This window comes from Callithrix jacchus, chromosome 4 (genome assembly GCF_049354715.1).
Source record: "Callithrix jacchus isolate 240 chromosome 4, calJac240_pri, whole genome shotgun sequence".
Lineage (NCBI taxonomy): Eukaryota > Metazoa > Chordata > Mammalia > Primates > Cebidae > Callithrix > Callithrix jacchus.
This window is the reverse complement of record NC_133505.1, coordinates 3,928,609-3,944,998: the sequence shown is the minus strand read 5'-3', so window position 1 is coordinate 3,944,998 and position 16,390 is coordinate 3,928,609. Positions and strand designations below refer to the sequence as shown.

General features: G+C 44.1%; 4 protein-coding genes across 5 annotated transcripts; 3 read left to right on the top strand and 1 right to left on the bottom strand.

The window, feature by feature from the left end:
• The first annotated feature begins 182 nt into the window (after positions 1–182).
• Positions 183–3,221, top strand: LOC100414961 (histone H2A type 1). The gene has a single exon (XM_008993810.5). The coding sequence runs from the start codon at positions 214–216 to the stop codon at positions 604–606; it is 393 nt and encodes a 130-aa protein (XP_008992058.1). The 5' UTR covers positions 183–213; the 3' UTR covers positions 607–3,221.
• Positions 3,222–7,939: 4,718 nt separating this feature from the next.
• On the bottom strand, positions 7,940–14,981 carry H2BC12 (H2B clustered histone 12). Of its 2 annotated transcripts, none has more exons than XM_035297315.3 (2): positions 14,532–14,981; positions 7,940–8,340 (listed from the first exon to the last, which is right to left on the bottom strand). In XM_035297315.3, the coding sequence occupies exon 1, from the start codon at positions 14,919–14,921 to the stop codon at positions 14,541–14,543; it is 381 nt and encodes a 126-aa protein (XP_035153206.1). In that variant the 5' UTR covers positions 14,922–14,981; the 3' UTR covers positions 7,940–8,340; positions 14,532–14,540. The 2 variants fall into 2 exon arrangements, 1 of the variants encoding a protein (XP_035153206.1); XR_008480993.2 differs by having other exon boundaries at positions 8,231–8,340; positions 14,323–14,981.
• H4C9 (H4 clustered histone 9) lies at positions 8,895–13,282 on the top strand. Its single transcript, XM_008993805.5, has one exon. It carries the CDS (start codon positions 8,970–8,972, stop codon positions 9,234–9,236), a length of 267 nt encoding a protein of 88 aa, XP_008992053.2. The 5' UTR covers positions 8,895–8,969; the 3' UTR covers positions 9,237–13,282.
• Positions 14,982–15,229: 248 nt separating the features above from the next.
• H2AC12 (H2A clustered histone 12) lies at positions 15,230–15,695 on the top strand. Its single transcript, XM_002746116.6, has one exon. It carries the CDS (start codon positions 15,258–15,260, stop codon positions 15,642–15,644), a length of 387 nt encoding a protein of 128 aa, XP_002746162.1. The 5' UTR covers positions 15,230–15,257; the 3' UTR covers positions 15,645–15,695.
• Positions 15,696–16,390: the final 695 nt, after the last annotated feature.

The window sequence follows — 16,390 nt, the reverse complement described above, 5'->3', positions numbered from 1 at the left end:
AAGTCTTGTTTCTGATTGGTAGTTATTCAGCGAAACGTCAGCGGTCAGTTCTGACCACTCAGGAGTCGCAAATCCAGAAGACGCACTGCCATTGGTTGAAGTTAAACTTCAATCCTAACCAGCAACACGTCTTCCTTTTCGCGCCCAATAGTGTTTATAAAAAGCGCCGCCTTTCACTTTCTGTACTTTCTTGCCTGGTTGTTTTCTGTCGCCATGTCCGGACGCGGAAAGCAGGGCGGCAAAGCCCGCGCCAAGGCCAAGACCCGCTCCTCCCGGGCCGGGCTCCAGTTCCCCGTGGGCCGCGTGCACCGCCTGCTCCGCAAGGGCAACTACGCCGAGCGGGTCGGGGCCGGCGCGCCGGTCTACCTGGCGGCGGTGCTGGAGTACCTGACGGCCGAGATCCTGGAGCTGGCGGGCAACGCGGCCCGCGACAACAAGAAGACCCGCATCATCCCGCGCCACCTGCAGCTGGCCATCCGCAACGACGAGGAGCTCAACAAGCTGCTGGGCAAGGTCACCATCGCGCAGGGCGGCGTCCTGCCCAACATCCAGGCCGTGCTGCTGCCCAAGAAGACCGAGAGCCACCACAAGGCCAAGGGCAAGTAACTACCTGGACTAGTTTGTGGCAACTCGAATAAAATCGAGTCCAAACCAAAGGCTCTTTTCAGGGCCACCCACGTCTTCTCTAAAAGAACTTAACATTTGCTAATGTTTTATGTGAAAGAAAAAGGCATGGTAAAACTTTGGTCAGAAGTTGCTCATCCTCATCCTTCTTGAAAACAATGGAGCGAACACTGCAGATTCCTAAGGAAGACTGGAGGGAAGGTGGTCAGGGTTCTACCACGTATGAGATTCTACCGCGCAGCAGAGTTACCTGAACAGATACATTCAGATCCATTAGGCCACTACTTAATTTTAAACTTAGTGTGTGTTCACAGGGCACCAGTGGCTTTGTGAGTTTTTTTTTTTTTTTTTTTTTGAGACGGAGTTTCGCTCTTGTTACCCAGGCTGGAGTGCAATGGCGCGATCTCGGCTCACCGCAACCTCCGCCTCCTGGGTTCAGGCAATTCTCCTGCCTCAGCCTCCTGAGTAGCTGGGATTACAGGCACGCGCCACCATGCCCAGCTAATTTTTTGTATTTTTTTTTTTTTTAGTAGAGACGGGGTTTCACCATGTTGACCAGTATGGTCTCGATCTGTTGACCTCGTGATCCACCCGCCTCGGCCTCCCAAAGTGCTGGGATTACAGGCGTGAACCACCTCGCCCGGCCGGCTTTGTGAGTTCTTGAAGCAGTTTGGTTCAAAAGAGTTATCGCCCTGGCTGGAATTTAGCAGGCCGCTGCTTCACGCAGGTCAAGGGCGGCATGAAGGAGCCACCCCGCTGCGTGCCCAGCACGGTGACCCTGCGCGAGGCCCGGCGCTACCAGAACTCCGAGCAAGGTGACTGACGCTCCTGCGAGAGCTCGGCGGTGGCGCCGCTGCAGGAGAGCAAGGCTGCAGAACTTTGTGACATTCAGAGCCTCGCGTCTTTCCTGATGGATAGATGTCAAGCATTCTCTTACCCGCCGCACTGCACCTTGCAAAGTATGCCTTTACAATGAAGTACAACATTGGGACGAAAGATTTCTCATGTTCAGAAAGGTCTAAAATCCCAAGTTGCTAGAAGAACTTGACAGGATAGTTATTTCTAATAAACCTTAAAACCCATCAAATTTGAGGTAAAGTGTTGGCATTCAGACTGTTAAAATGTCTGCCTCACAGAGAGGGGAAAATACAGGTGACAATATGGTTCATCAAAGGCCTGTTTATGACCATCAGACAAGTACAGGGTGTTGGGGGATTCTGACACAAACTGAGGCCTCCTAGCAAGACTGGCAGCTTTCTGTGGAGGAGGGTTATTTAGTGTGATACTGTAAATAACTTTCGGTGTTGTATCGAAATAAGGAATACCCATGCCAAGATTGCACAGTCTTGCCTCCTACCTCTGCTCACTGAACTCTGATGTAATCTCAAGAAAAGGACGTAAGTCGTTCTTCTTGTGTATTGCAGACACTTTCCGCCGTCTGGTAACATGGAAAATCTCAGAATGATGTTTTCAGTGTATAAAATGCCAAACAAAGTTAAATTACAGTGTTCAAAGTATTTTTAAAATTCGATAGTGATAAGTGAGCCTGTATAGTTGTGTTGTTAATACAGTTGACACATTTTATGATTTGGTGAGGATAACTGCTGTTACTAATTAGATGAGTATAAATGTTTCAGGGTAACTCAGCAATTGTAACGATAAATGAAACATCGAATGTCTTTTGGATTACAAAGTAACAGGTACTGAAATTTGTGGCCTAAATTCATAAAGTGAAATGTTCACATTCAGTCAAGGTTATTTTTTTAAACATAGATATTTTACTGCCCAAACAGACTTCTCCTTCACCACTCCCTAATTGCTGAATTTTTTTTTTTTTTTTTTTTTTGAGACCGAGTTTCGCTCTTGTTACCCAGGCTGTAGTGCAATGGCGCCATCTCGGCTCACCGCAACCTCCGCCTCCTGGGTTCAGGCAATTCTCCTGCCTCAGCCTCCTGAGTAGCTGGGATTACAGGCACGCGCCACCATGCCCAGCTAATTTTTTGTATTTTTAGTAGAGACGGGGTTTCACCATGTTGACCAAGATGGTCTCGATCTCTTGACCTCGTGATCCACCCGCCTCGGCCTCCCAAAGTGCTGGGATTACAGGCGTGAGCCACCGCACCCGGCCTAATTGCTGAATTTTATCTTTAGGGGCGTTGTGACATATAAGTATGGGCCTCAGGTTAAAAACCCTTGTCCTAAAAGTTGGTTGACCTACCCCATTTCTTTTCAGCTCCTTTTCTCTGGAAACCTCCTCTTCCTATTTGGAATTTTTTAGCACTTAGCCTGTTGACACCTCACACCCTTGTATTGTTTCTATTTCTTGTACTTAAAATATAACTACCAATCCTCGTATAAATATGATGTTTTGGAACAGAAACAGTGCTGACAATATCTCGGAAAGATAGGTCCTTGAGAGGCCTCCAAAATAGTAAAATACTTGGCTTTTTGATGGATTTTTATACTGTGAAACCCATAATAATTTTACTTATTTTTAAAAATTTTTTTTTATGCATGTTGCAGGGACATTTTACTAGTTTTTCAATTGTTCTGTCTTTAAACTTATTTAAATTAATATTTAATAAATTTATCAAATGTACAGTGGTTGGACACGTGGTATATTGCAAGGGTAACCGTTACTGGAAGGGATCCAAATCCAGACCCCAAGAGAGGGTTCTTGAGTCCCTCTCAAGAAAGAGTTCGAGGCAAATCCATAGACTACTGTGAAACACAGTTTATTAGAGAAGTAAAAAAAATTGTTCTTTTTTTCTGTTATAAGGATATTTATAGTTATTTCTTGATTATATGCTGAACAAGGGCAGATTCTTCACGAGTTTTCCTGGGAAAGAGGTGGGCAATTCCCCAACTGAGGGTTCCTCCCCTTTTTAGACCATATAGGGTAACTTCCGGACTTGCCATCAATCTGTACTGTCACGGCACCGGTGGGAGTGTCTTTTAGCATGCTAATGTATTATAATTAGCATATAATGAGCAGTGAGGATGACCAGAGGTCGGTTGCATCGCCATGTTAATTTTGGTAGGTTTCCACTGACTCCTTTACCTCATGCTTTTATTAGCAAGGTCTTTGCGAATCTCATTCTGTGACTAAAATGTCCTTATCTTCTGGGAATGCAGCCCAGTAGGCCTCAGCCCATTTTACCCAGCCTCTATTCAAGATGGAAACGCCTCTGACATAATAAAGTTTGCTGCCAGATTTGTTTTGTAATGTGAGAACTCAGAGTAATTCGATTTTAACTAAGTTTATCTTGATAGTTACCCTGCTAAAAAAGACTGATAGGCTGGGTGCGGTGGCTAATGCCCGTAATCCCAGCACTTTGGGAGGCTGAGGCAGGTCAATCACCTTGAGGCCAGGAGTTTGAGACCAGCCTGACCAACATGGAGAAACTCCCCTCTCTACTAAAAATACAAAATTAGCCCAGTATGGTGGCTCATGCCTGTAATCCCAGCTACTCAGGAGGCTGAAGCAGGAGAATCGCTTAAACCTGGGAGGCAGAAGTTGCTGTCAGCCGAGATCACACCATTACACTCCAGCCTGGGCAATGAAAGTGAAACTGTGTCTCAAAAACAAAAAATAAAAGAGACTGATTAGCATCACATTTTCAAAAATGTTATACTGTGTGTGTGTATGTTTACTATCAATTTCAGAACAAATTTACCTCAATTTCAGAAACTAAAGAATCTGACAAACTCTCAAATATCCCTTGTAGGGTAGGCAAAATTTTACCTTTACTCTCTTAAGAGTTTTTATGGCTTGGCCTGATAATTAAACGGACGTAAGAGAGATTAACAGAAGAAAAGCATATAAAGTGATTTAATATGTTTTAGGTGGCAGAGGACATGAGAGCTCTGATCATAGATCTCAAAGAAGTTGCAAAACCTAAGTGTTTATATAGTAAGTTGAACAGAGTAAAGTGTGGAAATGCAACTGTGTAGGGAGGCTAACGGAAAACAGGAATGATTTTACTGAGATCTGCTTGTACAGAATTCTCTTGGTTTCACCTTCCTGTCCTTGATGAAAGGTTCTTTTCCTTTTGGTACAGGGAGGACATCTTCCAAACGGGAATTTTAATTCATGTTTTCAGGAGGTAAAAGGGAAAGGTCAAAGTTTCTTGTATCTACTCTTTTTTAAATTGCCTTTATTTCAAAATAATTCTTATTCCAAAATGGCATATTCTGGGATAGCATTGCTATCCCTGTCACAAACAGCTATGTGAAAACTGGTGAAATCAGGTACAGAAGGAGGTTTCTGATTGGTGAGAAGCTCAAGTAGAGAAATGTATTTGTTAACTAATGTTGGGGAAATGTAATTTTTAAATCTCCCAAAGAAGAGAAATGAAATAATTTTATTAGTGAATAAGCATTAAACCAGAGTGAGTTGCTTATCACGGGCAATCTTATGAAGAGGTTGCAAAAGCAGAAAGAAATGCTTTTCTATTAGATGTAACTACATTGGGTAGGTTTTGCAATTTGAAGTCAGGTGAGAGCCAAAATTTGGACCATTTCCTGGCTGGAAACTGGGAGACAGAGCACTATTTTTTTAGTGAGTAACATATCAAAGAGATGGCTCTACAGGCCTTGAGGAAATACTGAGTTTTAAGGCCTATTTAGCCATTAAAAACAATTACATACATTTTAAAAGGACAGAGAAATTTTGAAAGTGGAGTCTCTTTTCAACAGATAATTAAGCCTCTTATTTTCAATTTGTATTTACCCTTAGGTTAACATATTCAATTAACCTATGCTACCTTACCCTCTTTACAACATACTGAATTCAGCTACAGCCATTTACAGCCAATCAAATCAATTTTGTTTTCCAAAGATGTATGGTCTGTTTGTATTGCAACATAAATACAAAAAATTTTGAAGTATTTTAATGAAATGTTTATCTTCATTTTTTTGACATTTAAGTGTAACACTTTGAAAATGCTTCAAGCATTGCTGCAAGTAACTCATTGAAATAAAGAGTAGAAAGAAAATCACTGAATAACACGATTACATGCCAGTGCCAAAAGACGTTATTACATTTTCTTGGAGCTTAAGAAATGGTCTGTACTGTATTTTTTTAATCCCATGTATGTAAGCCAAAATATTTGAAGTATATATGCTTTTAATGAAAGTTTTCTTAGAAAGATGAAAGTATACTCCCTTTCTTGCATTTGAATTTTCTATTTGTTCATTACTGAAAATGCTTTTTATTTTTTACACAGACTCACTCTGTTGCCCAGGCTGGAGTGCAGTGGTGTGATCTCAGCTCCCCACAACCTCTGCCTCTTCTGTTCAAGTGATTCTCCTGCCTCAGCTTCCCTCATCCTCCCGAGTAGCTGGGATTACAGGTGTGTGCCACCACACCTGGCTAATTTTTGTATTTTTTAGTACAAACAGTTTCACCATGTTGTCCAGGCTGCTCTTCAACTCCTGACCTCAAGTGATGCCCCCATCTCGGCCTCCCAAAGTGCAGGGATTACAGGTGTGAGCCACTGCACTTGGGCAAAATTAAAGCAAGTTTTAAACATTTTCTGATGGAGAGATTTTGTATTTTTCAGATTGGGAGAACTTTAATAAACATATAAAACTAACCGAAGTTGTAAGAGGATTTCTTGGCTAACTAGATAACTTGTAATTTTCAAGAATAGTGATAGCAGAAATTTTTTGAAAAAAAAAAAAAGAATTATGAAGTGGGGCCCGGTGCAGTGGCTCACTCCTGTAATCCTAGCACTTTGGGAGGCTGAGGTGGGCAGATCACTCGAGGTCAGGAGTTCAAGACCAGCCTGGCCAAAATGGTGAAACCCTGTCTCTACTAAAAATACAAAAAAATTAACTGGACATGGTGGCATACACCTGTACTTACAGCTACTCTAGAGGCTGAGGCACGAAAACAGCTTGAACCCGGGAGAAAGAGGTTGCAGTGATATTATATGCATTACTGCAGTCCAACCTGGGTGACAGAGACTGTCTTTAAAAAAAAAAAAAGGTCAGTATAGTGGCTAATGCCTGTAATCCCAGCACTTTGGGATGCCAAGGTGGGCAGATCACCTGAGTTTTCGGGAGTTTGAGACCAGACTGGCCAACATCATGAAACCCTGTCTCTACGAAAAACACAAAAAACTTAGCTGGTGTTGTGGTGTTCGCGCCAAGGGCTCATGACTTGCCCAGTTTGGCTGCTGGACCTGTCTGCATTTCCTCACCTCGAGGGCTGTGGAGTGAGACAGGGCCGTGAGCTGACTCACTAAAAGCAACAGAATGCAAAGCAAAGGCCTGCAGTTTATGAGGACATTGTGCTGTCTGCTTCCATGTCCCCCTTCAGTCTCTGTGTAAGCAATAAACTTGCTGCAATTGAGATGCCTAAGAGGGACAAGAGACCTCTGCCCATATTTTCCCTGGAGCCAAGCCTTTGTTTTAGCTCCTGGTGAAAAACAGGTTTAACCAGCCACCTTAAGGGCGCCATTGTATCTTTGGAATGTAAAATCATTGAAATGTAAACTACTACCACTAGCCCCCTTAAACTGCTTCCTGAGCAGGATATCACAAGCCCCGGATATCTATTTTATGGAGTTTCTGTTTCCTTTCTGTTTTCCCCTTTGTTTCTTTCTGCTGAGATGAGGTAAATGTAAACAAGACAAAAGGTATAAAAGCTGTAACCCACAAAAATAAATTTGCTGCGTTTTGGCCATAATCTTCACGCAGCCCTCCAGACTCTACCTTTCTATATTCTTTCTTTTCCGCGCACTCTCTCTCTCAGGTTGAACGAGACATCTACGTTGGCGGTCTCGGGGACTCCCGCAGGTCGGTAGTCCCCCGGCAGACGTGCCGGACCCCGACATGGTGTCGTGGCAGGCACCTATAAACCCAGCTACCTGGGAGGCTGAAGCAGAGGTGGCAGTGAGCCAAGATCACACCATTGCCCTCCAGCCTGGGCAACAAGAGCAAGACTGCATCTCAAAAAAAAAAAAAGGTTATAAAGTGGGAATTACATCAGATACTAAAATAGTTTTCAATGTTACAAATAGTTATACTATGTCTGCACTATATAGAGTCTGATCAGTAGAATAACAGTAACTCAAGAAACAAAATATTCAATATAAGTTCCTCAAATCGTGGGGGAAATATTGAATGTATTGTACTGACTAACCAGCTGATTAACTTTTTGAACAGCTATTTCTACATACAAGAAATGAAATGATACCAGAACGGTTAGATTATTTATCAGGAACTGCTGTTGGTATAGGGGCCAAGGTAAAACCTCCCTTTTTCCCTTTGAAAGTTCACTGCAGACCGGCTGACAAGAGGAGACTAATAAGAGAAAAGGCATGCAAATTTATTAATGTCCAGGGCTGGGGACCACAGAATGATTACTCCAGCCCCTCGGTGGGGTACAGAAGCTTAAATACCCTTTCTCAGAGGCAAAAGAGGAGATGGATAATGTATACAATTATTTGAGGAACAGTGAATGATTATAAATGAGAAGGAATGAAGCAGGGAGACAGAAATTAACTTGTAAATGATTCTCTTTGAAAGCTGAATGAGACCAAGAGGCCAGCTTTATCTTGTGGAAAAGTCCATCCAGGTGCGGTTGCATTCCTCAGTCTTCTTTTCTGCAGTAGATAATGAGGTAACGGAAAGCAATTGTGCTTTTTTTTTTTTTTTTGGTAAGAAGCTTTCTTGATCAGATCAGGAAATTCCAGAAAAGGTCCCTCCCTGCATTTGGGGAAGAGAAACAAGACAAAGCTAGATGATCTTGATTCTTAGACTTATTTCTGAGAATCTTCAATTTTCAAAAGCACTCCGCATTTTCAAGCTCGGTATTTGGGGGGGATAATTCTCCACCCTAAACACTGGAAATGAAAATAAGTAGAAGAGAACTTAGCAGTATAGCTGAACGATCTTTAAATTTTGAATCCATCTTGTTCTATTGCTAAGAATTTGGAATATGGAGTATATCTCCATGGTATATTAAGGAGAAAAATGCCACAAAATAGCATAGTTCCATAGAAATGGTGTTAAAACATGTATATATGTAGAGATAAAATGTTACTTTCTGCTTTATGTATCTTCTATAATGTTAACATTTTGTTGTCGAACGAGGATGAGGCAGGAATCATGTTAAATGGAAAAAGAAAAATAACCTAGGTCCTGAGGATTAAAAAGGACTGAAAAGAGAACAAAAGAAGTAGAGCGCAGCAGGCCTGTTTCCCTTTTAGGTCCCCTCCCCCAACGCAGAGGGACTTCCCGCCAAAGCTTTTCCGGTTTTCAGTCTGGTCCGCAGAGGTTACCGCTAAAAGAAAGCTGCCAGCACAGGCAGATCTTTATTCTCTGACCACTTGATAATGTCAGGACGCGGCAAAGGCGGGAAGGGTCTGGGGAAAGGCGGCGCCAAGCGCCACCGCAAGGTGCTGCGCGACAACATCCAGGGCATCACCAAGCCCGCCATCCGGCGCCTGGCTCGCCGCGGCAGCGTGAAGCGCATCTCCGGCCTCATCTACGAGGAGACCCGCGGGGTGCTCAAGGGGTTCCTGGAGAACGTGATCTGGGACGCCGTCACCTACACGGAGCACGCCAAGCGCAAGACGGTCACCGCCATGGACGTGGTCTAAGCGCTCAAGCGCCAGGGCCGCACCCTCTACAGCTTCGGCGGCTAAATGACATTTTAAAGCCCTGTCATTCACTAAAAAGGCCCTTTTTAGGGCCCCCAAGCTTTCAACAAGAGTTGAAATGACTGCAAAATGAGTTTCTGAATAGAGCCATTGTCACTGAGTTCTCCCATCCTGCTTTACAGGGGATGTTGAAAACGGACAGGCGACCCTGGGCCAATATTTTCCAAGGCCAGAAGAGCCTCTCCTGGCCAGTAACTTCTGGCGGCCGCTTGGAAGTTGCCTGCAGCCCGTTTACTGCTCGGATTCATTTAGAAAGTCAAGGAGTTTGGAGTCTAAATTAAGGCCAGGCTACACACTTAACATTCCTCTGGACCTTAAAATGTCTCGGGAAGAGATGAGAGTTTTGAGGGGCTCCACTAAAGGCTGGAGCCTCTAGAAAAACTTCGTGGTGGCTGGTTTAAGAGGACTTGGGTGGCACAGAGCTCTGCGCACTGGGGACAGATCACACCTTATTTACTACTGTAGAACACAGCAGTTTCACTCTCAGTAATAGTTCCCTCCTTTTATATGCTTGTCTTCTGGTACTATTTTTAAGTACTGGAAATTTATCAGGCACACACAACGTGCCAGTGACCACGCTACTTATTCAACAAGTACAGTTAAAGTCCCTCCTTATGTCCCTTCTCAGCAGGACAGCCTTCCTCTTCCACCATTCTAGAATTAATATTCGGAATTTGGCATTTTGTTCCCATACATTTTATTTTTAACTTTAGATGTGCATACACCTAATCTATTTTAAATGTCTCCATGAATTTTTTTTACATTTGCTTTTGAAATATCCATGTTGAAATGTGCAGTTTTAGTTTATTTTCACCATTAATCTAGTTTTCCAATGTGTCAGTAAATACTTTATTCATTTGGTTTTTTTTTTTTTTTCTTTTCCTGATTACAAAACAGTACAACAGCACTGTACACAGCTGTGCATTTTCTGGAATTCCAATTTCATGAAGTGGGATTGTTTGGTAAGAGTATGTGCATATTCAACATCAACAAAATTAAACAATTTGCTTTCCAGGGTAGTATTTTAAATTTACACTCTCATATTCCACCAATGGGGCTTGAGAGTTCTTGTTCATCAGCATTTGCTAATGTCAGGTTTTTTGTTTTGTTTTTTTTTTTAAATGAGATTGTTGGCTATTTGGAGATTTTCCCACTTTTCTGGGAACGGTCTATTCAGATTCTCTCCACTAAGTACTGTTTATATATTTGAAGTTTAACCTTTTGTCAGTAAGTGACAAATTTGTTTTGTCACCTTGTGGGTTCATTTTCAAGTGTTTGCAATACCTTTTGATGTACAACATTTTAATAATGTTGAGTTTATATTTTTTATAGTTTTTGAGTGCTGCCTTTTCATATAGGAATTATCTGCCTTCCACTCTCCCCAGGAGCTGCAGGCATCAATCTGAAAAAAAATATTTAGTGTGGTGTTCGCGCCAAGGGCTCCAGACAGCTAGTTGACTCGCCCCAGTTTGGCTGCTGGACCTGTCTGCATTTCCCCACCTCGAGGGCTGTCGAGTGAGACAAAGGGCCGCGAGCTGAGTCACTAAAAGCAACAACAGAATGCAAAGCAAAGGCCTGCAGTTTATGAGGACATTGTGCTGTCCACTTCCATGTCCACTTCAGTCTCTGTGTAAGCAATAAACTTGCTGCAATTGAGATGCCTGAGAGGAGCAGAGACCTCCGCCCATATTTTCCCTGGAGCCAAGCCTTTGTTTTAGCTCCTGGTGAAAAACAGGTTTAACCAGCCACCTTAAGGGCGCCATTGTATCTTTGAAATGTAAAATCTTTGAAATGTAAACTACTATCACAAGCCCCTGATAACTATTTTTTATGGAGTTTCTATTTCCTTTCTGTCTACCCCTTCTTTTTTCTTTCTACTGGGATAAAGTAAATGTAAACAAGAACAAAGGTATAAAAGCTGTAACCCACAAGAATAAATTTGCTGCGTTTTGACCATAATCTTCACACAGCCCTCCAGACTATGCTTTTCTATATTCTTTCTCTTCCGCGCACTCTCTGTCTCAGGTTGAACGAGACATCTACGTTGGCGGTCTCGGGGACTCCCGCAGGTCGGTAGCCCCCGGCAGACGTGCCGGATCCCGACAATTTAGGCTGCTTATTTCCTGATTTGGCTTGAACTGGAGAGTCAGGCTTTTCTGAAATAGCTATAAGAGTAGCATTAAGAGCAAGCCAAGAGAAGACGTGATTTACATGGATTATCTCCTGTCTCCTATTATTGTCAGATAAGATTTTATTACCCTTATTTGAAAATGGCAAAATACAGGCCAAATCAAATAACTAATTCACAAATGTTATATACTATGACCCAAACCTTTAATTTTTATTCTTCCAGGAGGACAGAACCCAGGCTGGAGTGCAATGGTGAGATCTCAGCTCACTTTGACCTTCACCTCCCACGTTGAAGTGATTCTCATGTGTCAACCTCTGGAGCAGCTGGGATTACAGGCATCTGCCACCACATCTGGCTAATTTTTTTCTATTTCTTGTAGAGATGGTTTCATCAGCTTGGCCAGGCTGGTCTCGAACTCCTGACCTCATAATTCACCCACCTCAGCCTCCCAAAATGATGGGATTAAAGGTATGAGCCACTGGGCCCATTCAGGCATGGTGTGCTTTAGACAAACTACCAAAAGTCCTGCGTAGCTGGAGCCTAGAATACTTTTTAAAGAACATGTATGCTAGTATTTTTTTTCTTAAACTTCTCAACTTTTAAAAAATAACATCGGCCGGGTGCAGTAGCCCACGCCTGCAATCCCAGCACTTTGGGAGGCTGACGTGGGCAGAGCACGAGGTCAAGAGATCAAGACCATCCTGGCCAACATGGTGAAACCCCGTCTCTACTAAAAACACACACACAAAATTAGCCAGGCGTGGTGGTGCATGCCTGTAGTCCCAGCAACTGTGGAGGCTAAGGCAGAATTGCTTCAAACCGGAAAACGGAACTTGCAGTGAGCCGAGATTGCGCTACTGCATTCCAGCCTGGCAATAGAGCGAGACTCCATCTCAAAAAATAAAAATAAATAAAAATAAAATATTTTTAGGCACTTTGAAAGGACGAGGTAGGTGGATCATCTGAGGTCAGGAGTTCGAGACCAGCCTAGCCAATATGATGAAATTTTGTCTCTACTAAAACTACAAAAATTAGGCGGGCGTGTGTTACACACCTATAATCTCAGCTACTCAGGAGGCTGAGGCAGGAGAATTGCTTTAACTCACGAGGCAGAGGTTGCAACGAGACGAGATTATGCCACTGCACTCCAGTTTGGGCAACAGAGTGAGACCTCATCTCAAAAATAACTAAATTAATTAAACTGAATAGGCAGAGGCACTATACTGGCACAATTTTCTCTTGTCAGCTACTTAACATCAGCCAAGGAATTATATGATTTTTACTGTCTATGAAAATTAAGTCAAGGGCAGAAAAGTGACTGAAGGATGTCCTGCTTGGGAAACTTCTGCAATAAACACAAATTATACCATCACTTCCCTTCACTTCTGATTTATTCCCTCTGCCTACATCCTTGCTCACTTTTCTTTGAAAATGATGTTATTTCTTCCACATCTTTGTTGTACTTTATTTTTCACATATGAAAATGTCTATACCTATCCACAGAATTATTTGAAGATTAAACGAACTAATATATCGCATGTATAGATCAGTGCCTCCTATATAGGTAAACTAAATATGATTACTTGTTGAAACATCTTAAAATATTAATGTAACCCCCAAATCGCTGGTAGGATGACAGATGAACAGTGAACATGTTTTGTATGTATGAAGTGTTACAATATGACTCTGCTAATCTCCAAATGCACTTCAAAGGGTGGGCAATATCCCCAAAGATTAGAACAATGTGTGGCCAAATATGACAAATATGTACACAGGCATATACATTGAAAATTTCCCTGTGAAACTGGCTTACATTTCTAAATCACAAACTTAGCCAGGTGACAACCTAGATTAAAATTCCTGGACCTTTCCTTTCACTCCATTCTTCCAAAATGTTTCACACTGGGTGGCACCGGCATAAATAGCCATTCCAGCCTCCACACAATTAAACTCACCCACCTAACTCTGCTCAGACCCTGAGCCTGGGCCAGTTCCTTTCCCCTCTACTCAAACTTCTGCTCCCAGGGGTCTGTCTCCCCTCTGAATCCAGTTGCTTTTCCTTTTCAAAGTTCTGTTCTACAGCTTTCTTGTTTGACAAAAAGAAAAATTACTGCTTGAACCAATTAACGCTGAATGTTTTAAAAACTAGTAAACGATTCAAAAAATCTTGGTAATCTCTCAAGTTCCTTTTCTTCACTGATGAGAAAAGGTATGCTCCTCCCCTTACCCTTGCAGACTATCCTGCTTGGTGGTCGGGCATTTTCTCGACGTCTTGTGGGCTGGAGAGGTGGAAACGAAGGGGAGGGGAAAGCAAGCAACACAAAACTGGGTACAGCCTAGAAGGGGTTAAATAAGGTAACTGCCAGGCCGGGCTCGGTGGTTAACGCCTGTAATCCCACCACTTTGGGAAGTTGAGGCTGGCAGACCTCGAGGTCAGGAGATGGCGACTATTCTGGCTAATACTACTAAAAACACGAAAAACTGGCCAGGCTGGTGGCGGGCCTCTGGTCCCAGCTACTCGGGAGCCTGAGGCAGGAAAATCGCTTGAACCTGGGAGGCGGAAGTTGCAGAGGCGAGACCGCGCCACTGCACTCCAGCCTGGGAGACAGAGCAACTCTGCTCTAAAAAAAATAAAAATTAAAAAAAGATAACTGCTGGCTGAAAACCATACATTCTGGAAGGTTATTGGAAACCAAATTTACTTCTAAAGCCAAGTTAGAATTCCTTTAAATGGTGGAAAGTACACGTGACACAATAGGCTTTCAACAAGTCCTAACAGGAAGCCACAGCACTCGACACAACGGAAGTATCTATTTTCGCGCCTAGAGTCAGGAAGCACTTTCTGTTAACAAGTTTCCTGCACATCCCCGATTTTTTAGCCGCCATATTCCTTACCCAGTGCTAGCAAAGTCCATGTGCTTTCACTTTAGCCAGACTCCATTACAAGCACTGTGCGCATTACTCAGCGTAATGAGGTCATAGTAATCCCTTTAAAGAGACCGCCCAAATTTAAATCTGGATTAGAAACACGTGTTTGCAGCTCTAATATCGGCAATTTAAGTGGCTCTTAAAAGAGCCTTTGGGTTGGGCTTTAAGACGCTTACTTGGCAAGTTTACTTAGCGCTGGTGTACTTGGTGACGGCCTTGGTGCCCTCCGACACGGCGTGCTTGGCCAGCTCCCCAGGCAGCAGCAGGCGCACGGCCGTCTGGATCTCCCTGGAGGTGATGGTCGAGCGCTTGTTGTAATGCGCCAGGCGGGAAGCCTCGCCCGCGATGCGCTCGAAGATGTCGTTGACGAAGGAGTTCATGATCCCCATGGCCTTGGAGGAGATGCCGGTGTCGGGGTGCACCTGCTTCAGCACCTTGTACACGTACACGGAGTAGCTCTCCTTGCGGCTGCGCTTGCGCTTCTTGCCGTCCTTCTTCTGCGCCTTGGTCACCGCCTTCTTGGAGCCCTTCTTCGGGGCGGGAGCGGACTTCGCTGGCTCAGGCATGTCGAAGGCGAACCAAAGTACGAAACGATCAGCAGCTAGTTGGAGGAAACGGGAAATAACGGAACCAAGGGAGAAGGAGTCGCTTTTATATAGAACCTCTCATGCAAATTAGGTGGAGAGTTAAAGTCCTCTATCTGATTGGTGGTTTTTCAGTGTGACGTCAGATGTTAGTTATATCCAATCAGGAGGTGTAAGTCCAAGAGACGCACTGCCATTGGTTAACATTAAGCTGCAATCCTAACCAATGATACATCTTTTTTTTCGCGCCCAATAGTGTTTATAAAAAGCGCTGCTTTTGCGCGCTCACTATGCCAGCTGCTTTAAGTTGTGGTCGCTATGTCTGGACGCGGAAAGCAGGGCGGCAAAGCCCGCGCCAAGGCCAAAACCCGCTCCTCCCGGGCCGGGCTCCAGTTCCCCGTGGGCCGCGTGCACCGCCTGCTGCGCAAGGGCAACTACGCCGAGCGGGTCGGGGCCGGCGCGCCGGTCTACCTGGCGGCGGTGCTGGAGTACCTGACGGCCGAGATCCTGGAGCTGGCGGGCAACGCGGCCCGCGACAACAAGAAGACCCGCATCATCCCGCGCCACCTGCAGCTGGCCATCCGCAACGACGAGGAGCTCAACAAGCTGCTGGGCAAGGTCACCATCGCGCAGGGCGGCGTCCTGCCCAACATCCAGGCCGTGCTGCTGCCCAAGAAGACCGAGGGTCACCACAAGGCCAAGTGAGGAGCGAGATTGTGAAAGCGAAAGAACAAAGGCTCTTTTCAGAGCCACTTTACCCTGTCCTAGAAAAAGCTGGGCACAGTCCTGTTGGTTTCACTTTGCCTTTGTCTCATTCCATGATCACATTGTAAAGCGCTTTTTTCGGGGTTGGGCTGCAGCAACTCACATCCACTGAAAGGTAGTGGAGACCCACAAGTTAGTGTAGAATACACGGGAGAAACTTAGCACGGGCAACTGTGGGTAACTCCCCATATCGGCACCGAGGAATGAGAGCTAAGCAGAACCCTGGCATAGTTAGGCCTTGAGGAATATCTGACTTTATAGTGTTACTACTCAGCTATTTCCTTTTATATAATCCTTTATAGAATTAGGGCTTGACGAGTCCCTTTATATTATCCTCTATATATAATATAGTTAGTAGTATGAGTGTCTAAAGAATATTTCCCTACATATACCTATAAATATATCTTAGTTCATAATCGGAGGAATGCCTACAGTGCACACAGTACAGAGCATGAATTAAGGAATAGGCAGCTTATAATCGGAGGAATGCCTAGAGCAGAAACAGCGCAGAGCATGATTTAAGGGAAAACAGTTATGCCAGGACAAGAATCCATGGCCCAGGCGGCAGCGGTCAGTATCGTAGAGATACCCGCTGTATGGCAGGCTTGGGGCGAGAGCCACTCCTCCTGATAAAGGAGTTGTAGGACCTTGCTCCAGTTCTTGCAGAAGGCGGCCCTCAGACCGGT